The sequence below is a fragment of the Cyrtonyx montezumae genome, unplaced genomic scaffold (assembly GCF_038088225.1).
Source record: "Cyrtonyx montezumae isolate F1298 unplaced genomic scaffold, pur_monq_1.0 scaffold_23, whole genome shotgun sequence".
In the NCBI taxonomy this organism is placed as follows: Eukaryota; Metazoa; Chordata; class Aves; order Galliformes; family Odontophoridae; genus Cyrtonyx; species Cyrtonyx montezumae.
Window position 1 is genome coordinate 11,575,090 of NW_027071970.1, and position 22,468 is coordinate 11,597,557.

General features: G+C 54.7%; 3 protein-coding genes across 7 annotated transcripts in view; all 3 read right to left on the bottom strand.

Moving 5' to 3' along the window:
• On the bottom strand, positions 1–5,509 carry TMEM119 (transmembrane protein 119). Of its 2 annotated transcripts, none has more exons than XM_065739270.1 (2): positions 5,267–5,509; positions 1–1,451 (listed from the first exon to the last, which is right to left on the bottom strand). In XM_065739270.1, the coding sequence occupies exons 1-2, from the start codon at positions 5,503–5,505 to the stop codon at positions 728–730; spliced, it is 963 nt and encodes a 320-aa protein (XP_065595342.1). In that variant the 5' UTR covers positions 5,506–5,509; the 3' UTR covers positions 1–727. The 2 variants fall into 2 exon arrangements, with proteins under 2 accessions (XP_065595342.1, XP_065595343.1); XM_065739271.1 differs by lacking the exon at positions 5,267–5,509 and adding an exon at positions 2,561–3,184.
• A 15-nt stretch (positions 5,510–5,524) lies between these two features.
• SELPLG (selectin P ligand) lies at positions 5,525–7,260 on the bottom strand. The gene is made up of 2 exons (XM_065739272.1): positions 7,180–7,260; positions 5,525–6,718 (listed from the first exon to the last, which is right to left on the bottom strand). Exon 2 carries the CDS (start codon positions 6,711–6,713, stop codon positions 5,553–5,555), a length of 1,161 nt encoding a protein of 386 aa, XP_065595344.1. The 5' UTR covers positions 6,714–6,718; positions 7,180–7,260; the 3' UTR covers positions 5,525–5,552.
• Positions 7,261–10,505: 3,245 nt separating this feature from the next.
• The window catches only part of CORO1C (coronin 1C), a 33,531-nt gene continuing 21,568 nt past the window's right edge, over positions 10,506–22,468 (bottom strand). For all 4 annotated transcript variants that reach the window (XM_065739300.1, XM_065739301.1, XM_065739303.1 and 1 more), the window contains exons 3-11: positions 20,431–20,553; positions 15,659–15,788; positions 14,088–14,269; positions 13,429–13,548; positions 12,764–12,868; positions 11,965–12,110; positions 11,424–11,481; positions 11,091–11,336; positions 10,506–10,662 (exon numbers count right to left, since the gene is read on the bottom strand). In XM_065739300.1, the coding sequence (XP_065595372.1) occupies positions 10,543–10,662; positions 11,091–11,336; positions 11,424–11,481; positions 11,965–12,110; positions 12,764–12,868; positions 13,429–13,548; positions 14,088–14,269; positions 15,659–15,788; positions 20,431–20,553 (1,230 nt within the window). In that variant the 3' untranslated portion in view covers positions 10,506–10,542. The remainder of the gene's footprint in view (positions 10,663–11,090; positions 11,337–11,423; positions 11,482–11,964; positions 12,111–12,763; positions 12,869–13,428; positions 13,549–14,087; positions 14,270–15,658; positions 15,789–20,430; positions 20,554–22,468) is intronic.

A 22,468-nucleotide genomic window follows, 5' to 3' on the forward strand; every position in this document is an offset into this window, starting at 1 on the left:
TGCGTGTAGTAAATGTCTTTATTCATAGCAAAGGGGGTTAAGAAAATAAGGCATAACTCCAGCTCCTCTCTGAGCTCTGTTCACTGTGCTTTCCGAGGGGTCTGTGACATTCAGGGCATACAAACAAAAGGATGGGGGCATTGTCACTGCATCCTCTTCCCTCCTGCTAAGGTTGGCTAAGGTTTTCCCTTCTTTTTCTCACCAAAACACGTCCAAAATGCCTCCAGTCTCCACCAGGCACTGCAGGGAGGGGGTGTTGTATGAGTGAGATGGGAGCAGCACATCCCCCTCCCCGATCCAAGGGGTCTGTGATGTCTCCAGGCCACCACAGAAGGTCTGAACTACCGGCAGGCCATAAAGTCATGGGTCATGGTTCCTCCATGCCCCATTGCCTGGATGGGGGCCAGGATGCGATAATGAGCAAAAATAACATCTGCAAGAAAGCTGTGCAAGGATAGCAGGGAGACCCAGCCTGGGCTATTTCTTTATTTTTTGAGGGGGGAACCAAGGAAAGCACCCACGGGGAGAGCACAAGCGATGGGTTTGGCTGCACTGAGCACCACCACAACCCAAAGCACGGCTCAAAAATGGCCTCCCATAGCTTCACGGGGTTGGGGGGAGGTGAAGGAGGGGGAATGGAGCTTCATCGGGGCTTCCTCGAGCCTCCACGTTCAGGTGGGCGGTGAGCAGGGCCGCCAGGAGCCCGGCTCCAAGTCCATGCTTGGCACTAGGTGCTGGGAGAGCCATCTTGGGCCTCCTCGCCCTCTGCGCTCGTTATCTCCGTCTCCACTCCTTCAGCATCTTGATTTTGGGGAGGGGGCTCCACGGGTTGCTTGCTGCCTTCTTCCTCCCCACCCTCGTGCTCTCCCTGGGCACTGGCCCCGTTGGCCAACGGCGCTTTAGCGGGAGATTTGAGGCTCTGGGCCGCAGCCAAGATGTCAGCCTGCAGCTGCCGGCCGCAGTCCAGGTGCTCCTCAGCGTCGGGGTCTGGAGCCTTCTCAGGCACTTCGCTGAAGGCCCGGGGCCCTCCCGTCTTGTCCCGTTGGTCCACGTACTTCTTTTTGGGGAAGGAGGACGGGTAGTACGCCGAGGCCTTGTGCTTCTGCCGCACGATGACGGCGGCGCAGATGATGAAGAGCAAGACGAAGGCCAACGAGCCCACCACCACCACCAGCAGCATGTACTCCTTGAAGAAGTCCACCAACCCATCGAAGACATTGCCCGGCGCTGAGCTGTTGGTGACGGCCGTCCCCACTGCGTCACCCACCGTGGGGCTGCTCCCCGGCGTCACGGGTTGGGCGGGGGGCAAAGCAGAGGCCTCCTCTCCATCCCCACTGCCACCACCGGGCTCGGGAAACACGGCCACGTGCCGTGGGGCCGCCGAGTGCCCTGGGGCCACCAGAAACACCAACAGCATCAGAAGGCACACAGGCAGCTGCACCGCCATTGCCCTGCAGGGAGCAGGGGGACAGCAAAACGTTAGGGGTTGGTGGGGAGAAAAACCCAAACCCTGCCCCAAACAAAGATCACATCACATCGACCCCATCCCAAGCGTTGCATTGGCCCCAACCCAAGCAGTGCACTGACCCCAAGCCACACACAGTTAAAATTCTTGAAGGAAAGCAAAAATCAGCTTTGGTTTGCTCGCTGCGATGGTGGTGAGGATAAGCAAAGTTTGTGTTTGTTTTGCAATGAGGTGCCGTAAAAATAGATGGAAAGCAGCCCAGTGCGATTGCTCAAGTCGTGGGGACGCTGCGTGCGCGACGAGGTGACCAGGGCGAGAGCCAAGAGCTGGCTGCAGGCTGCCTTCGTCGGCTTAGAAAATTCCTGAAAATTGAGGTTTCCAGTGGAAACTCTGACACAGACGGAGCCGCTGCGTTTCCCAACGCTCGTCCCAGCGCAGAGTGCTCCCAACACTTTCCAGCCTGAGCTCAGCTATAAATACACTGGCGAGAGCTCAACCGGTACCGGACACAGCACATCCCCCCGGCCACATCTCCCATCCTTACACCCCCCAAATCCCAACCAGTTTGGGGTTTTCTCTCCCAGTCTCAGCCTTCAGCCGGAGCTCACGGAGTTCCAGCTCTCAATGGCTGCAGAAATCTGGTTTGCATTAAAGCAGCGCGTGCACAGGGTGGGAGGCAGCCCTGCAATCCCTGCGGGGAGTTTGGGGGGACGCAGCTTTAGGACCGGGGCGCGCTCCCATGTGCCAGAAAGGTGACTCCATTTGCAAGAGGAGCTAGCAGCTGCAGAGCCAACACAAGAAAGCCAAATGGGTGCCCGTCGCCATCCCACTGTCCCCACCACGTGGCCCCACTCCTGGCTTTGCCACACCAATGCAAACCCAAATCTGCTTTCTGCAGCTCGAGAATTTGGAGAGTTTGATGACAGCAGACGTAGCATTCCCCAAAGCATACAGACAGCTGTGGCCCCATCCTGCACCCCAAAAGCCATCGAGCCTCTCCACAGTTGGAGTTCAAGCAGAAAAGAGAGCACAAAGCATGAGAAAGTGGGAACTTTGGGGACCCCATGCAACGGACTCGGGGTTCAGGGGGCTCACCTCACCGGCACCGCGTGTCTGTCCCGCGCTTCTCTGCCTGTCCGCACCGAGCCCTAGTCCCGCTCCCTCCTCCTCCTCCTCCTTCTCTTCCTCCTCCTCCTCCTCCACCCGCCGCAGCCCTGAGCTCACTGGCTGTGAGCGCAGCGGACCAGCTTGTTCTCATTAGGGCCGTGTTGGGGAGGGAGCAGGGGGAGGCTGGAGAGGGACAGGCGGCCCTCAGCCCACCACAGCCCCCTCCCAGTGGGGCGGCCCTGGGCTGGGGGCTGCTCAGTAAAGGGGGTGACCATCCCTGCACCCCTTTTTGGGGGTGCAAGTGGGGAAAGCAGGTGTGAGGAGGGGGCTGCTGTGAGGGATGGAGGTAACAGTGTGGTTCCTTCAGGGTTACGTGCAGCCCCAAAATGTGAGCTTTGCCCCCATGCAGTTCCCTTTGTCTGCACCCCAACCTGGGGCTGGATCCTGTCCCTGTAAACCCAAACCTCGCCATGATGTGGGCACAGGACACACGGACCTGTGAAGTGTGGTCATGCATCTGCCCCGGGACAAAAGGGACTGGAATTGCACACAGAGCTCTGCTCACCTTCCCCATCCATCCTATCCATCCCATCCACCCCCTTCATACCATCCATCTCATCAGTCCCATCCACCCCATCCATCCAACCATCCCCTCCAATTGACCCCATCCATCCTGTCTGCCACCAGGCACAACAAAGATGTCCCTTCTGCCCCCCCAAACCCCACAGTCTCAGCCCTGGCCTTTCCCTGGCGGCCAGACCCTCACATAGCCCCCAGCATCCCGTGGCAATGCCCCATATGCAGAGCAATGTCCCCAAGGTAGGGAGACCTGGGAGATGTCACTCTGAGATCCATAGGGATAGGGATGGGGATGAGGACCAAGACAAAGAGAGGGATGGGGAGGGTTTGGGGCTTGGTTCCCTGACGCTTTTAGGGGCTCACAGTGTGGCCTCGAGATGCACAAACAGCTCCAGAATGGAGGCATCACCCCAGCCCACCCAGCTCAGCCCCCATCCCCTGCATTGCAGCCGAAGTAACCCAAGCAGTGACCTCACCCCCTTGCTATTTGCATCCTGCCTCCCTGGGGACCCTGCCAGAATCCCCCTAAGAAGCCACCGCTTCTTAGGACCACGGAGTGGGGGGGGGGGGTGAGGGGGGGTGTCCCCATTCCTGTCCCCATTCCCATCCCTGGTGGGTTCAGGTTTCACCCGGCTCGCTCCCAGAAATAACGCACCGCTCCTGCAGCCCGCCGGCTGCTCGCAGCTGCTGCTTCTCCTGACCTTAAATTATCTGAAAATCCTAAAAGGGAGCGGAGAGGAGGTTGGGATGGAGCCAGGGCCCCACTGCGTGCCATGTGTCCCCATTCCTTCTCTCAAGGACCACGGGGCCGTGATGGGATCTGGGGCAAGGCAGCACTGGGGAGCACCGAACCGCCCTCCCCGGCTGCGAAGAGCACAGTTTGGGGTGGCCCCGCTGCCAGCACCCACCGACCACTACGATGCTGTTTTTGGGGACTGGGCAGGGCAGCACCGCCCGGGCTGTGCTGTGTAATTTGGGGCAGATGAAAGGTGGGGGCCCACAGGGCTCAGCTCGGCACAGCCCGGAGCCCAACCGGCAATTTGGGAAATGTCAGCCTTGCTCTGCTTGTAATTTGCTCCATTGGGTTCGTGCTGTGCTGCGGCAGCATAACAGCTGGGGAGGGGGGGACGGGGGGGGCTCATCCTGCAGGGCTGCACCACTGCGTGCGTGGCTGTGTGGGCAGCACAGCAGCACTGTGCACAGCCAGGCACGCGTCTGCCTCGGCAGCCGACCTGCCCCACACGTCGCGTGGCACCACGTCCCTCTGATGGCAGAGGGAAGAGCAGCTTGTGGGGTGGCCCCACCACGTCACCCATGCTGCACCGGCCCCGCAGCCTCACCGTAAACATTTACACTGAGTGAGGTGGAAAATATTCAAAGCAGAGCATGAATGTAAACACACGGGGGCCGGGATGGGAACAGGACGGCCACCCCTCTGCTTTCGAGGCATGGATATATTGGGGTACAGCACTTGTGGGGGGCTTTGCTGCCCCAGTGCAGCTGCAAGCAGTGGTGCGAGCGGGGTGGTTGGGGATATGGGGACAAGGAGCATGGTGGGACAAGGCTGGGGATTGAAGGAGTGGGATGCTGAGCTGGGACACGGATGAGGACGTGGAGATGAGGATGCTGAGCCTGGAAAGGGAGGGATGGGGATGGAGGGAGGGGGACGCAGCACCCTGATGGGACAGAGATGGGAAAACATGGATGCGGATGCTGAGACTGGAAAAGCAGGGGTGGGGATCCTGTGCCCAAATGAAATATGGGTTGGGTTGCAAGGATGTACCCACATAGGACCAGGATGGTGACACAGGGACGCAGCACCGTGGAGGGGCAGAGGGGTAAACCATCTCTGCTCCCTCAGGGGGCTCCTCCAGGGCTGGGCACAGAGAACAGGTCGGGTTGCAGACTCTAGGGGTGGCCAACACCTCCCCAGTGGGACAAGGTGGGACCAGCATGGTCCCAGAGCCTCCTTCTCCCCCTGGACACAAGGCCAAGAGCCCACGGACACCAGCTGGGGGTCGGACCCAGGCCAGCAGCACCCCACCACCCCCAGTGCCATCCCCCCGCCCCACTGTGTGCAACCACGGGCAGGAACACGTTAAGCCACAAACACACCCACTGCAGCACCACCGCCCTTTCCACTCCCAGCATGAGCATGGGAACCCCGTGGTCACTGTCTCCATGTGCTCTGCACCCTGGGAGGGTTTCATTTCTGCTGCTGCCGGCGGAGGAGGAGGATGGAGAAGCGAAATTTCAGGATGGGGATGTGGGCACCAAGAGATCACCGCATCTGTGTAGCAGAGGCATTTTAATGGGGTGGCTGAGTCTCTTCCATATGGCTCCAATGGGGACATCGGCGGCACCAGGGGAGGGCCCCACACTGCTCCATCACCACGATGCTTCAGGAGTGGTCCGGCAGAAAGCTGCTGAGCGTCAGGTTGTCCCCATCAGCTTCAGAGCTGGCATCGACCAGCAGTCTGTGACGCACGGGGACGCCAAGCCGGGGTCCGTTGGTGGCAGCACGCTCGCTGTCGGGCAGCAGGGAGGAGATGCAGATCATCTCAGGGGGGCTGAGCTGCCGCCGTGCCGACCTCACCCGCCTCCAAAGCAAAGTGCCCAGCACTGCCGTGCACGCCATGAAGAGTGCAGCCACCAGCGCCAGCAGCAGGATGGCCAGCAGGCACTTGTTCATCAGCAAGCTGTTGTCCCACAGCCCATCGGAGGGGTGCGGTGCTGTGGTCCCCCGTGGTTCTGCAGACAAAGGTGTTGTGTGCACCTCCCACAGAGGGTCAGAGCCGGATTTTTTGGAAAGCGTGGTGGTGGAGAGAAGAGCCGATCGTGGCTCCATGGAGATGTCCGTGCCACTAGTCATGGTCCCATCCGAGCCATGCCCTGTGGATTCCGTGAGCTGGCTGGGCACGGTGGTGATGCCACTTTGGGGTGCTGTGCCAGGCACGGACTCAGGAGAGCTGGTCTCATCCAGAGAATCCATTGTGGTGGTCGCCAAGGTGCTGTCACCCGTCTTTGGTGGCAGCTCCGTGCCCAGCAGTGCAATGGGCTCAGGGCTGTTGGTCTCATCCAGCAGATCCGCTGCAGTGAGCGGCAAGGGCTTGGCTTGCCTGGGGGTGCTGTCTGGCTTTGGTGGTGGCTCTGTGTCCGAGAGCACGAGGAGCTTTGGGGAGTCAGACTCATCCAAGGAACCAACTGTGGTCCCCACAGAGCTGGCGTTGTCCTGTTCCGTGCCTGCACGAGTCCCTGGGCTGTCACCCAATGGATCCGTGGTGGTGACCAGCAGGGCCGTGGGCTGCCCGGTGGTGTTGCCCAGCTCCGTGCCCATCAGCACTTCATGTCTGGGGGATGTGGTCTCATTGCCTGTGAGCATCACAGCGGTGCTGTGGGGTTCAGCATCAGCTCTTCTCCTGCGGGAGGGCAGTGGGGGCTCGGCCGGGTCCTGCTCTGCTGCCCCCCAGACCCACTGCAGGCCCTGCTCCGTGGGTCGGGCCCCGCAGTCCTGCAGGGTGCTGAGCAGCAGTGCCAGCAGCATGGTGCGGCCCGGTGCCATGGGACCTGGGGAGGACATGGGGGGTGGGTGAAATGAGCCCCCTCCGCCCGATCAGAGTGTTTGCAAAGGGAAGTGGAGAGGCTGGAAATGGGAAACGAGCCGTGATGGAGACGGTCGCTGTGAGAAGAGTGGGTGCAGGAGGGCTGCCCGGGTGGAAATGAAAGCGCAGGGACGGTGCAGGCTGCAGATTTACAGCCCCCCAGTGCCCTCCTCCCGCTCCGTGCTGACAACATAATGTCGGAGGCACCCACTCAGAGCAGGGATAAAGCCACCCCAAGCCCACCCGGCACTCAACAGTCCCCAAACAGCTGTCAGAGGCCAACAAGGGCCCCTGTGGCCCCCAAACTGCCCCACATCCGCACTCATCACACCCCAGTGAGCAGCATAGGGCAGAGGGTGGCAGCCCCTGCAGATCCCAAGCATCCCCTGGGCACCCTGCTCCAACCTCATGGGTTTTGAGGCTTACCTGTGCCGGGGGACGTCGCAGGACCCCGAGCTGTAGCTCCGGCGGCCGTCACTGTTGAGAGCACTGGTCCCAACCCCAGGGGTGTCGTGCAGCTCCCCACTGATGCGGGCAGGAAATGTGGCTGTGGTTTTGGAGCCCTGCAGTGGGAGGACGTGACGCTGACACCGGAGGCCACTGAGGGCCCAGGGGCTGCGTGCACCCCAGGAAGCGGCCGCCTGCTCCTCTACCAGGGTGGTGGTCCCATGGGTACTCCACTGCCCTGCTCCTCTGAGCCCGAGCACTGGGGCTTGTGCTGCCCCAAAAGCAGAAGTGATGGGAAAGGCGGTCCTAAAGCTGGCAGCGCCCGTGGGACAGCGCAGACACAGACCCCAGAGAGGTGACCCCACGGGAGGACACAGTGTACCCCAGCGCAGAAAGGGGAGGAGGGCGGGGGCTGGGCTCTGTGCATTTGCAGAGCCCCCACGCCCAGACGCTTCTCCTTGCAGCCACCCAGAGCAGCAATGCGGCTCACAGAGCACAGGGACGTGGGGAGGAACCCGCTCTGACCGCAAGCACCGGCACAGCAGCGCGCAGGAGCTGCGCCCGCAGGAAGGATGCTGCAAGAGCACATCCGCCGCGCACACCCTGCGTCCATGAACATCCCCACCGCAGCCCTCTGCTCCCACACCGGGTGCAGCGCTCGGCTGCATCCACCCCAAAGCTTCCTGGGGACCCATGGGGCGGGGGTTGAGCATCACGGGGACGGGGACAGGGCGTGCACAGGCGGCAAGGGAACATCTGCGGAGAGCATCCCCATCCTGCCCTGTCAGCAGCCCCCGGCTGTGGTTACAGGGGAACCACCATCCCATGGGGCCAGGCCGGGCTGAGTCCCAGAGGACGGGCGGCCCAGCCACCAGCTGACACCTCTGGGTTTCCATTGCTGTGGTTATACCCCACGGTGCCACCATTCATCCCAACCCTGTGCCCACCTGGTCCAGCTCCACGAGGGGACCTGGGCACGGCCGGTGACGTTCCCCACTCCCACACCTCCCTGGGCACCCGGGCCCAGCAAGAACACAGTCAAAGAACAAACCGAGAGAAGGAAGTTTGTAATCAATGACTTTTTTTATCTCTTGAAAATGGAAGCAAATATTTGGACAGATACTATGGCCGCTCTATAAGAGCGCATCTTTCAGGACGTCGCTGGTTCTCTTCTGGGATATCGTGGCTACAAAAAGCTTCAGGCACTGACTCTGGCTGAGCCTGGCTAGGCATCATCAGTTCATTTAAATAAAGTACAAGCTATAAGCTCGCAGCCACGGCGGCCGTTCCTACACCTCCACCACACACCAACCCACCCGGGCACCTCCATCCAGCGCTTCGGAAACTTATTTCCCTCCAATTAGAAACAAAACAAAACAAAAAAATAAACCACAAAGTCTCCCCAAGCACACAGCCACCCCGAGGGCACACACATCAACGCAGAGATCACCGTTTGGGGGAGGAGTAGAACTTTGGGTTTTGATTTCCAGAAGTAAAGACACATCAGCTCAGCCATATCCTGCACCGTGGAAACGTCACTGGACGGCCCCACGACCTGGAGGGCTGCGACACAGCACCAGCACTCACCCACACCCTCACCTACAAACACTTTGCTGTGGGATCGTAACACATCCTCTGCCTTTTGCATCCCATCCTCGTGCCTCTCTGCTACTTCTCCTGGCTGTCCCCAGCACAGACATCCCTCCAGCACAGAGAATCCTTCATGGGTAAGGAGTGAACATGCAAACATGGAAAATAAAACCCTAATGGGGGAATGGGAGGCTTTCTAGCTAACCTAATGGGAAAAAAAAAAGGATCAGCCTGGATGAAGGGACGCACCCTTCGTGCTCCAAGCACACACTGTGCAGCTGCACCAGGTCAAGGACCAGAGCACAGCTGGGAGGGGACGGGGGGCTCAGCAGCTGCTGACTGCTTCCTGGTGTCACTCTGACCCCAATAGTTTTGCTCACGTTGGGTTTGAAGGGATGCCGGGCACTGTGTATGGGCAGCACCAACACAGCAAAGCCTGAGGGCTGGCAGAGTTTGGCTGGGCAGCACCATGCTGGGCACACCTATGGGAGCTCCTATAGGCAGATATAGGGCCAAGAACATGGCTGTCCCACGCCCAGGCACCCCCCTGGCAGTGCAGACCTCACGTGAGCAGCAGAAACCCAGCGAGGAGCTTGGTGGGTCCTGCACCTCTCAGCTGAGGGTCTCCAAGGGGATGAGAGGTGGTGATCTCATCCAGGAACAAACCGTTTCCTGCACAGTTTTAAGGCAGGGATAGGGGGGGGGGGAGAAGCAACCACAGTTGGAGGCATTTTGTTTCTGGAGACCCATCCTGAAAGTCACCTGGCTGCTCCTTCACATTGCTTCGGAAGCAGGGTCCAAATTTCCCTCATCAGCACTGAAGTTTGGGGCAAAGAATTGCAAAGTCACAGCTTTTAAAGGCTTCTGAAAGCAAGCAAGGTGCAGGCACACATCTACAGCCGTGCAACACTGCTGACACTGCACACCTTCAACACAACACCACTGCCTGCACAGAGGTAACCTCAGCCTAAACAAAACCCAGCCACCAGCACAGGTCCATCTGGACACGGCTGGGATGGTCCCAAACTCTCTTCCCAGGGCAGCTCAGAAGTCCTGCAGGGCGTACAAAGGAGGAGAGGCATTGTGGCACAAATTGCTTCGTTCAGAACCATGCATGTATTTTTCAGCTGTGATCAGAAGGCATTAGGAAGGCAGGAAAGTCACCTCCGGGGGCTCAGCAGCAGCCACACCGGGAGGGAAACCCATCTGATTGTTCAACATTGAAGGTTTATACAAAATAGCTTCAGTTCTGATCTCTGAACAGTATAAACACCCCCATGCACACACACACACACACACACACACAGCGCTGTCCCTTTAAATGTCAAACACAAATACTGCAAAGTGGCAAATAAAAGTTAAAAAAAAAAAATTAATGGTTATGAACAATGTGGCATTGGTCCCTAAATCTAGAAAAGATATTTGGGCACAACATTGAAAGTCGTAATGGGTTTCTTTTTTTTTTTTTTTTTTTTTTTTTCAAGAATTCGTAACATCTGGAAGAAAAAAAAAAGACAAAAAAAAAAACTGTAAAAGTAGCACTTATTGTCGTTGTTTGACACAGTCACATAAATTCATTAAAACATCAGGAGGAGAGAAAAAAAAAAAAGAAGAAATCTCTTTCACTAAAAAGCTTGGCTTGGACTCATCGGCTCTCGCTGATGTGAATGAGGGAGAAGGGGAAGCTCGTGCTGGGTCGCTGCTGCTCGCCGAACTGGGGGAACTGGAATGTGTGGGGCCGGCAGCGCCCGCTCAGTCCGCGATTTTCGCCATCTGCTGTTCCAGCTTGGAAATGCGCTCGTCCTGGTTGCTGATGGCGTCTTTGATGGACTTCAGCTCTTTTAAAATCTCATCCAATTTGGCTTCGTTTTGCTGGAAGGAAAGACACAGCGTGCGTTCGTGATGAGCGCAGGACTGAGTTGTGGAAGCAAAGGGGCTCCTCTGGATGGGGGCCTTGCAAGGCTCAACTCCCAGCCCTCATCAAATGAGGTTGGAAAAGACCTTTTGATCACCACGTCCAACCATCACCTGCTCGTGCCCACTAACCACGTCCCTCATGGCAGCCCTCCTCCAGCAGCCCAACCCAGCCCTGATGTACTGGTACATTAGGTTGGAAAGGACCTACAAGACCACCTAGTCCAACCATCCTAACACCATCCCTACCCACTAAACCAAATCCCTCAGCACCCCATCTAAACGCTTCTTGAACAGACTGCCCACTCCAGCTCTGTCAGGACTGTTTCTGAGGACGGTCACCGATTTTGGCCCAGCAGCCCCAAAACCTCGCGGGTTTTACTCACGGTGTCTGAGGCATCAGCTGCCTTCTTTGGAGCACTTATGAGATCGCTTTTCTTGTTTGCAGCAGGCTTGTTGTCCAGTATATTCTTCTTGACCACCTTGAGATCCCTGTTCTTGCCAGGAATGTAGCCATGCTTCAAGGAAATGAGAAGGGGATCGGCGTTCTTCCCCTCAAACCACTCCTCCGCCTCCAGCGCTGCCTCCGGGCCAGCGGTGTCGGGGTACAGGTCGTCCTGGAAGAGGTCCGACTGCGAGGAGAAAGGAGCAGGTGAGGAGCAGTGGGGCTGGGAGGCAGCAGCAGCCTGCACAGCACGCCAGCAGCAGCCTGCGCTCACCTTTCGAGGGACCGTCATGATGATGGGCTCACATTTCCGCTCGTGGAGCTTGAAGAACCTTTCCAAGGAGAGAGAAACATGGAGAAGTGACTTGGAAGAGAGGGTCCTGCTGCTCACACACGGCAGCGTGGCAATGGAAAGTGCACACGGAGGCAAAGGAAAGTGAGAAATCCAAAGTGGTTACAGCCGGTGACACAAACCGAATCCCTCAGCTCAGCACTGCTGCTGGAAAATGCATATGCTGCAGACAAATACAGGCTTTGCTTCCTTCCTGGCTCTCCTGCTTGTATCAGTAACAAGAGGAGGACCAGGAAGGCTCGGGAAGCACTTCCAGCACATTCCCTGCCAGCAGCATGCCAGGAGCCACTGCAGACAGCAGTCTGCATCCCCGAGGTGCTTCCCTTTGCCTTGCTTTCCTTGGTGACTCTGATCACCACAGCTGCACACGCTGCTGCTCGCAGTTACCCTCTAAGTTCCCGAGCCAGCTTCCAACCCCACTGCTGCATACAGGCTGGAGATTGGGATCAGCCTTCCTCCTTACCTGGCAATCTCACACTTGTTCACATCAAGGCCCCTCTTTGGCATGAACCCCATCCCCCTCTGCGGCTCTTTGCTGCTGAAGGTGTTGAGGTAGTGAACATAGGGGGATTCATCCGTGATCTCAAAGTAGCGAATGCTGCTGTCACCCTGCAGGACACAACGAGAGTGAATCCTACTACGGGAGCACCTCCGAAACAGCAGGTGAGGCAGCAGGCATATGGAACAGGCACTTTCTGTTCCTGGTCTACAAAGACATTGAATTTACGTGCATGGACCCTCCTTTTAATTACCCATTCACCCCTTCTTGCCTTTAGCTCCTTCTGAGAGGAAGTCCAAAGCTGCCGTACTCAGAAGTGGGCACTCCAGAGGATTTAATGCCTACAAACTGCTTTTAGAAAGGAGCACAAGTGATCCCAGTTTTCTATCATCTAACCTCACAAAATCAGCACGAGTGCTGCTGCATGCTCCACCACCTTCAATGCGAGGACAACAGCATCTAAAATGCACTTTCCTCCCCTACTACTGCACAGTCATTCAGGTCTACACCAAGAAAAGAAGTTCTAATGAAGGCATCTGACTTGTTGCACAAAGAGCAGCTTCAGCCATATGAATTCACCTCAGAGAAACATCCAATTACACACCAGACCTTCACAGTGCAGACCTCTCAGGCTCTGTGCAGCCCTGCAGAGCGAGGATGAAAGCAGCCTGGGTTTTGTCAGGTTTGTCTGCAGCTTCATCAGCGTCACTCATCCAATCAGACTCTCTCTAAAGAAGCCTGGTCATTAATAGCTTCTCCTCACCTTGCCACACAAGTAAATAATGTTGGTATCTGGGTCGTAGAATGGCAGCAGTACCCCGTTGCTGGTGTCCATCTCGTGAAGGGCTATTGGCTCCTCCATGTTTTTCTGGAAATTTGAAAAAGAAAACTCTGTTGCTAATCAAGAATGGAAAAGCTGATGTTAACGTGGGATCTGCCTCGTTCCTTGGAGCAAGAGGAACACCAGCTACCCCACCCCAAAGGCTCTGCATGTTTGAGTAACAAATGTTGATTTTTCTCAAGCCCGTGAATTCCCTCAGGATGTTTAAATCACAAGACACGTCCAGAGCAGGGCCCCACTCAAGGGGGTCAAGTCAAGGGGAAGATGTGACACAGTCATATCAGTGAGTGTCCTGTGCCAGTGAGGCTCTGTACATACAACCCATGTACCCTCCCTGCACCTCAGATGTGCAGCTGCCAGGTTCACTTCTGCTCTCAGCAAGGCAGGGGCAGACAAAAGAGAACCCACTTCCTCCCTGAGCAAGCGTTAAGCCCAAATAACATCAAGCACAGGAAGTCTGAGTAGGAGCAGGGAGAAGGAAGAAGCTCGAGGAGATCAATCAAACACACAGCAGCTGACTGGAGGTCCTGACTGCCAGCTCAAGATGGGCACTCCAAGAGCACAGCAGCAGTGGGGTAGGAACCTACTGGATTCCAGAGGGCCAGCTGCCGCTCGCTCATGCGGCTGAAGCCGGTTGTGAAGATGTTTCCATCAGCAAGGAAAATGGCTCTCATGGGCCGGGCTCCCTCGTGGGTTTTCTCTTTCTCCTGCAATAGAAAGAAGAGCCTTGAGCAAGGAGCAGAATGGCCCACTGGTGGTGACTTCTGGCTGCACAGAAGGCCGGTGGGATGCTCTGCTCCTCCATGCTGACAGAGCACATCCAGCCATCCCTGCCTGATGCTTGAGGGAAGAAAGTGAGCACTAAGCTACAAAGAAGTGGTCATGGCCAGTTCGTTTCAGCTTTGCCTATCTGATTCTAACAGGGCTGTAAGAAGGCTTCTTCACAAGCTGCAATGCACACAGGCTGCTAAACCTCCGTTCTGCACGCACGACTCTGAAACTGTAATTATGCAAAAGGATTAGATGTGGAATTACACTCCTGCAGGTTTTAAAACTGAGCCCTCAAATCCCAGTTCGAACACTAATTCCAATAAACCCAGACAAATCCTCCAACCACTGCCATCCCCCTTTGTCATTTCTTTCTCACTTGGAAAAAGATGACTAACTGTGGTGTGCACTGAGAATCAAGGTTCTTCCTTTATATGCTCTCACTCTCTGCTGAGGTGAAATGACTGCACAAACTTACAGCAATGATTTCTTGTTTCCTGGGGTCAATGATTCGAACTTTTTTGTCTTTGGAAGCTGTACAGATGAGGCTGCCATTGCGATTCCAGCTCACATTGTAGATCACATCCACGTGCATGTCATCCAAGTTGATGAGGGCTTCACCTGTTCCCACGTTCCAGATGATAATGGCATTATCACAACCTGAAAGGGAGAAGAAAAGCTAAAAATCACAGCTGTGATGTGAACAGAAGAAAACCAGCAGCAAAGAGCAAGGAATAAAGCCTGCTGCAGCATCTCAGACACCATGCTCTGCATGCAGAGCCCCAGGCAGCACCACCTCACTTGAACCCTGGGTCACAGAGGGGACAAAGTGGCCAGAGAAGGCAAAGAGGTGACTTTCTTACAGCTCTGCACATGACAGCACTGGCTACCAGCCACTGCCCTCTCAGGTTATAGAGATCTGCAGCAGAAAGAGTGGCGTGGATGGAAAATTAGGCAAGTGACAGTAAAAGAAACTGCAGAACATGGGGGGGGGGGAAACAGCAGGCTTCAAACGCTGAGGTCAGCAGTTTCACAAGGATCATTAGGCAGTTGGTTTTGTTCAAGGATCAAACAGCAAGAAGACAAAGAATAAAGCCTTGAACAAGAGGACAGCAAAACAAAGAACAGGACAGCAGCCGTAAGATCCCAGGTAAGGGACCAAAAGCACAGTGTGCAAGTTGCCAGTGCTTCCTAATGCTTAAGGAGGAGTAAAAACATACTGAGGGAAAGGTAATGATTCCTGTTCACTCCCAAACAGCCCCGGAGACAGCCAACACTGGTTTGTTGCCACTAAGAGGAAGCCTGGAGGCTGCAGTGACCTGACGGGATCCTCCTGTGCATTCCCACACTGAGCTTTGTTAATGCCCTGAACTCTGCACCAAAGCATTGTTGGAGAAACCAGATCCAAACCAAAGCAGCACCTCAGAGAGCCTTTACAGCTACCAAAAACACACAGCTCATCTGACAGTCCAGCTGAAACCATTTGCTGCTTTGGTTATTAAAGGTCACGCTATGAAAGCTGCAGAGTGAGCTAATGGATAATGACTTTCCATTTGATCTCCATAACGACTTGTCTGCTTTTCAGTGGCCAAACGAATCTCACTGCATGAACTGTACCCAGCTGAGAAGGCAATCTGGAAAACACTGGAAGTCTGTGGAATGAAGAGCCAGGAGTTAGGACAGCTCGCAGAGATGAGTGAATGGAGGAACAGTTGGGCCTTTAACAGAAAGTGCTTGAAATCAGGGACCAGGAGGGTGCATGTAAATGCCCATCAGCTGATGAAACTTGCACATCAAAGAAAGTCTAACAGCTGTAATCCCACAATTCATGCCTCCAATTTCCTGCTTCTTGCCCCTGTAAACTGAAGGCAATCAAAGGCCAAGATAGGGAGGGGCTGTGAGCCACGTGTCACAGCGTTGCTAGGAACTGTCACGGATCTTGTGATTCAGCAGCCTGAAGCAGCTGGGAGACGAAAGGAGCAGCCATCAGCCCCCTCCCCTCCAAAACACCCAGGCAGGATGCCACAGGGGCAGCTGCTGGCCACATACCTGCACTGAGCAGCACGTTGCGTGCCGTGGGGTGCCAAGCCACGATGCCCACTCGCTTTGAATGGCCCTCTAGAACTACCACTGGCTCCGTCAAGGACAGTGTGAGCCCGTTCTCGGGGATCTGCCACACCTGGAAAGGGGAAAAGGGAAGATGGTGAGCCAAAGGGCATCCCTCTGAAAAGCACATCGCTCGTTTGCTTCATGCATCCTGTGCCAAGCCTCAGTGGAAGCCTAGGTTGTCACTTCTGCACGTAAACAGGGAAACAGAGGGAGGAGACTGTTAACTTTCGTCTGGGCTGTGTGAAACATCCCTCCCAGCACAGCACCTGACCACTGGCCCGTCACACCACGCATCTCCTCCACCACCACCACGTCCCAGAGCCATTCGTGTCAGCTGCTGCCTGCCAAGGACTCAGAAAACACCGCCTTGCAGCTTAATTCCACCTGAACCAGCAGCTGCACTTTCAAGTTGTGCTTGGGCTTTGTAGTGAAGAAGTTGCAGCTGTGTTGGGGCTGACTTCTTCAGAAATGCTGGCTGGTAGTTTTCAGTCACACCTACATGGCTCCGCATCCTTCCGCTGGCCAGGACAGGGCCACCAGGGCAGGAGCAGTCCCCAAGGCTCTGATCACATCTCTGCAGTCCCAGCTGTGGGGCCAGGACAGCTACACTGACCCCAGATGGTGCCTTCTGCGATGGGCAGTGAGTGGAGAGGAGATCCACCCCTGTCCCCCAGGGCAGGAGCAGCCCCGTTCCTGCAGCTGGACAACCATCTTTGAACTGAGTTTGACCTACATCCGGCATGTTAAAAAAAATTCAAGCCTTAAACTGAGCACTTATAGCTGCCGGAGGTAGGTGGCAGCAGCACAGCACATTTGCTTCCCTTCTATTGTTTGCTTTTTCTGAAGAGGGATTGCCAAGCCCTGCCTGCAGCGCCCAGCGAGCTGTCAGAGGCAGCAGGATGACCCCAAGAGCATTTCAGAACCAGGGCACCTCACCTCCAAACAACCCCAAATGATTTCAGCAGCACAGCTGCACCCTCCAGGCTTTCAAATCCCTCCCAGTCCTCCTGCCCAGCCATCCCAGCAGCAGTGGCACCCACAGCACCAGGACAGCACGTGCTGCCTTTCACCAGCAGTCAACCTCTTCATCACCTTACAAAGAGCACGGCAGCATCAGCACTGCAGCCTCCATCTGAAAGCAAAATACACTCTGCTCACTGCAACAAGTCCACGCACCTGCCTGGGACGAGGGAGCTCCAGGTTACAGAGCTGTCAGCTCTTACAGAAGCAGCTTTGTTCGTGCCAGCCCAGGGAATGAAAGCCTGACAGCAGCAACAGCTAACACACGTCTGCTGACAGCAGAGCAGAGCTTCACAGTCACTGCTAAAACTGGCACTGGTGCTTGGTGTAATTATTTTACGTAGGTCTCACAGGAACCACCTCCAAAGCCTTAATGACTCTGAGTGCTAATGCAGTGCTGCAGGAAAGAGCTGCTGCCTGAGGCAGGCAGGGAGGGTGGGAGTGCTGGGGAGGGGGCTATGCAGGGCCCATGGGTGCAGCCTGGGGCACGGCTGGGACAGGAACAGGAAGGAAAAAGACCTGGAATTCACTCCAAATGCTTCTCCTCTAGATGAAAAGGCCAGGACAGTTAGGATGACCAGAGACAGGCTGATGTTGTGCTGAGGAAGAGGCAGGGAACCAGACCTCTGCTCACCCCGAGGTGTCTGGGGAGCCCTTGGAGATGGTGAGCACAGCATCTTTTTCCCCTCGGAGAGACAAAGCTGTTCTTCCACTCTGCTCTGCCCTGAATTCACATGGCCTCGCCCCAGGCGGATGGCTGTCCTGCTGTTTGGAGGGGCAGCTTTGAAAATGGGATTTATTCACAAACAAGTGGAGCAGCACCAGCTGGGCTGAGCCAGGGCAGCTTTCAGAGCCACAGCTCCAGCCACGGGGACCAGCAAGTGAAGGCTGGGAGAGGAGAGGGGGGAACTGCAGGCAGAAACCAACGGAAGGCATTTTTAAGAGGCCTCTGGAGGACGGAGATACGGTTGTTTTTTTCTTCAAGGGGATGAGGGAAAGCCCCTATAGCTTACAGCAGCTGCAGGCCGCTGTAATCCCCTGCAGATTACACAAACTATCGACCTAATAATCCTGCTTGGTATTGCAAAAAAGCCAGGAGTGTAAAAGGTCGGGGTGTGCTCCCGAGCGACCCGGCCCAGCATTCCTGCGTGGGGTGGGAACCTCCCCGAGTGGGATGGATCAGGCACTGCACAGCTTCCCACGCGGAGGCCTTCACACTGCACCACGAGACGGAAGAGCCCCTGGGTTTTACCTGCACCCCTGCAGGAGCAGGCACCCAGAGCAGCCATCCCCACCACTGCAGGGCACTGCCAGGGCTCTGCTTTCATTTCAAAGCAATTTGCTCCACGGAAGGAACTCTTCTCTGGTCATTAAAATCAAGGTCATTAGTGTTCACCTTCTGATGAGGCGAATTATCCCGATCTGACAAAGGCCATCTGATACCATTTATGAGCCTTTCCAGAATCAAACGTTTTCCAGCTGAATTAAAAACCTTCAGCACATTACAGTCATTCAGCAGAGCACCAAGCATGAATATTTCAGTAATTCCTGATTTATTGGCACAAGAGAATCTTTCTTCAAAGAGAAGCCACAGAAGGTATCTGCATGCCACTGCGTTTTCAAGGGAGTCTTTCTGAGAGCAGTGTGGAGCAGAGGAGACAGGGGATGCCCCATTGGTATAAAAAAAAAAGATGTCTGCTTTCCCAGTGCCCCAGTGAACCCAAATAATTACCTGTCCACATGCAGCTCCCAGCTATTTTCACCTCACAGATCAAACTTGCTTACTGCTTGGCTGGACAGATTCTCAGAGCCACGCTGTCCCCTCCACCACGAGCATAGCTGACACTGCTGGGTCCTCCTGTGGCACAGGGTCAGATCCTGAATCCTTAGTGCCAATGTACAGATGGCCTTTGACTACCTAAGACACTTTTTAAAAGCAGCTGGTGCTTCTGCAGAAACCACGTGGTTTTCTTCCATCACATCACTGATTTTTTTGCATTTTGTGTTGGCTAATGAACAGCTCAGAGCTGAAGAAGTGCTTCATATCCCTCAAGACAAGTTAATTCAGCACCAGGCTGCTCGGGAAGCAGCACTCCAAAACCTCTGCTGAAGAAAATCAAGGAAAACAGGATGCAGAACAACTTGTGCCAAGCCAGACAAGCAATTAAAGCTGGGACAGCTCAGCTCACCGGCTCATCCAGTTCCTCTCCCAAGCAATCCAGGCCAGGCGTGTTCTTTACCATCTCCAGCTCTCTGTCCGGCCCAGTTCATACGTGTCCCAGATGACCTGCCCACCAGACACTACACGGGACCTCAGAGGAGTCTCAGCTGAGCTTTCAGCCAGTCCTGCTTGCTTTCGCCTCCTCTGCTCTCAAAGCCACCGTTTCCCAGACCCACACGCAGTGGGTGTGGGGATGAGATGGGCAGTGATGCTGGGGCAGACAAAGCCCTGCAGAGCTGTCTGCTCAGCAACGGGCTCCGACGCACGCGGACGGTGCTGTCTGTGCATCAGGAGAGTTTGGACAACTTGTAATTGAACACTGTTGTTTTTTCTACATAATTCAGTCCCTCTGGAGCCTTGCAACATGCTTGTCATTGTACTTGGATTAGAGACTTATCTTGCCTCCCCAAAGCAGCTATGGACTATAGCTTCGTCTGCTTCTGTTGATGCTCATGTTTCAGAAAGCATTCGTTCTGACTCACAGCCTTCCTAGATTCTAGAGGAACAAACCAGCATCCCTCAAAGCTCAGTTCTAGCCCAGTAGCGACTGTTACAAACACAGCAGCTTGTTGTTTTGTTTAATATTAAATATAGTATGCTTTGTTAACATGCTTCAGCTTCCAAGACAGAGAGATCACAGGCAAGAGCTGTCCCAGGATAAGCCACTCAGGATGAATCCCCTCCCAAACATTTTAACGATGAACAGAAGCAAAGGAATTTATCTGACATGATCTATAATAAGATTTCAATATAACATTCAGCCTACAGCATTTCTAAATATGGCCAAAGATCACTGAAGTTATTTGGCATTATTTCATCTTACAAGCATTTTCTTTCACTTATTCTGCTGTGTTTGCATACACAGAATTCCACATCCGTCACTGAGCAAGGTCGTCTATTGTTCAGTGGGTAAAACAGGGGACCAAGGCTGGCAGGTGTAAAAATTGGATCACTGTTAGCATACTTAAAAGAAAAATAGAAAATCCCAAACTTTTGACATCTACTCGCAACCTGTGAGGAAAGGATGCATGCTTCAACCCTAAACCAAGGGCAGAAGCAACTGTGAAGGCAGATGGGCTTGCTCCCCTCTCATCCCCAAGGCTTTCCAGCACACACCACCGCATCCATTCGGACTCCTGAGGCCAGGAACCTCCTCCACCTTCTGTAAAGTACTGCAAACCACACCAAGCCACTGCTGAGTGGCACACTGCCTTCTCTTCCCAAACATCAGATCCCCAGAGGAAGAACTGCTCTTCCATTTGTCCAAGAGAAAACCAGAACATTGGATGTCAGGGCAGAAGGCATCATCATCTCTCAAGCAGAACCAAAACCTGCTTCAGAGAATGCCCCTAAGTACTCCTCCAGCAGCAAGGACTCTAGCTTCGTATCAGGACACGAGACAGCTGCTCGCCTTCAGAAACACAAGCCCCATCTGCAGCACAGCTCAGGGCATGAAAGCAGGCCCACTCACCATGACAGTGCAGTCCTCAGAACCGCTGGCGATGACCTGGTCGTTGTGGGGACACCAGTCAATGTCCAGCACCGGCCCCGTGTGCCCGCACACCGTTGGGTAGGACTTGTCAATTCGGCCCGTCTGGAGGGGAAAAGCAAAGAGGAGAGCTGTGACAGGCTGACAAGACAGAGCACATCTCAGACAACAGAGGAAGACTCCTCCTAACACCCCACCGAGGCTTTGGGTATTCAGTTTTGTGGCATTTGGAGTATCTTGTGCACCAACAGAGGAAGCGAACCAGTGATCCTCTTCTTGGAGATGTCCTGTGGTGCAAACCAGCTCTGCTCGTGCTTCGTGGCGGCGGCAGCCACAGCTAAAGATAACCAGGCTGCAGCTCTAATTGCAGGGTGCTGCAGCGCTTTGAGTTCACCAAGCCTGCTCGCTTTCATCCCAAAGGCATTTTGCTGAGATGGAAAGCCTTCAAGGGGCAGTTAAGTGAAGCAAAACACTATGTTTCAGAGCTAAAGGATCAGTGTTGTTGAGTGATCCCCACCTGCCACTATGGCACACCCCGGTGCCACTCATGTGCCACCAAGGTCACGGGTCAGCTCCCCAAGCCAAGAAAACACCCCATGTGAGATGGATTTAGCAACACCAACACAGCACCCCTTTAATATCCTGAAGCCAGAGCAAGGGGGAAGATTCCCATAGATGCAGGGCCAGGAACGACAGCCCCTCCCAAAGGGTTTTACTGCCCCAAAACGACGGATGCATCAGTAAAACACGGCTGGATGGGAGATGGGAGGCAGGGAGGGAACATTCTGGAACAGATTCTTCACTTTTTGTGCTTAAATACGCAGAAGAAACGGTTGGCATTACAGCTCTGCCCCTTGGGGGTGACCGTCCCAGCCCTGGAGCTGGGCACACCTCCTCCTGCTGCTCAGAACCAAGCTTAGGGAGAGTGACCTATGGAAAAAGATTCTTAGTAAGGGTATAAAGAAAGGGAAAATGAGATGTTATTCACGAACAGGAACAGCCTCATCCCCTGCACTGCCACTACACAGAAAAGGGCTTTAGGATTTATCTGGGGGGGGTGAGTTGGTCAAAAGTGGATTCTTGATTAAGTGCTACCACAATCCTCCCAGGTTTGAGGGTTTGGTTTTGCTTCTTTTTATTTTTTTTTCATGTAATCTTTTAATTAGTTAAGGATTTTAAATAAACCTCAAGTGCTGATACACAGCTTCAAATTAACTCAGTACGACTTCAAGAAATTAAATCCTTCTCAAAATCCATTACTGCTCTGCTCGAGCGACACTTTGCAGTAACAGTTTTTGATGCTTTAAAAGTTGTAGTTTGAGGAAAGTTATAAAAGCCAAAAAAGGTGAACGTGAGGATCAGTGCTGGCACGCTGGATGATGCTGAGCAGAAGCACGCTCAAAGCTCGGCTCCTTTGGCAGGGGTGGGCTGCCCTTAAGAACTGATAGATGAGAACAAAAAGCTCTGTTATTAAATCCAGAGGGGTCAGATAAGCTGCACAGGAAAACCATTCCTAACAGGGGCAGCTTTACCAATTAACGTGATCACCTCACAACTGCTTCTTTGGCAGAAAAGGGCGACTGGCTGCAGGAAGCAGCCCCCAGATGGTGGTAAAAATATCACTGGGAACAGCTGCTTCCCCCAGGCCGGGGTACGCTCACCACCGACAAGAGGGAAGTGGCACCGAGTTGCACAAGCAGCAGCGATTTCACCACCCTCACTTTGCAGAAGTCTGAAGAAAGAAATCAGGTTGCAAACACCCAGCCTGGAAGACAAACTGACCGCTACCTGTCCTCCTTCCTGAGCTGTGTGTTTCCTCCGTGACAACCTCCAATTGTGCAAACTCCAATGGAGCAAAGCTTGATGCACTCTGGGCACTGCTCTTCCACCTCTGGTCACAGCAGTGAAGTGAGATTTCCGTGGCCTCAAGGCCTGCCCTCCCTTCCTTAGTGCATCAAGCGCCTGAGGATCCGTTGCAAACAAGCTGATGGTGATTAATGAAAACTAGTTACATCTTGCT

Excerpts from the sequence above, each read along its gene's own strand:
- TMEM119 (XM_065739270.1), bottom strand. The coding sequence starts at position 5,505 with ATGTCCCCATTGGAGCCATATGGAAGAGACTCAGCCACCCCATTAAAA. Across the intron at positions 1,452-5,266 it reads GGGCGGTGGTGCTGCAGTGG|GGCAATGGCGGTGCAGCTGC; the intron begins GTGTGTTTGTGG and ends TGCTCCCTGCAG.
- SELPLG (XM_065739272.1), bottom strand. The coding sequence starts at position 6,713 with ATGGCACCGGGCCGCACCATGCTGCTGGCACTGCTGCTCAGCACCCTG.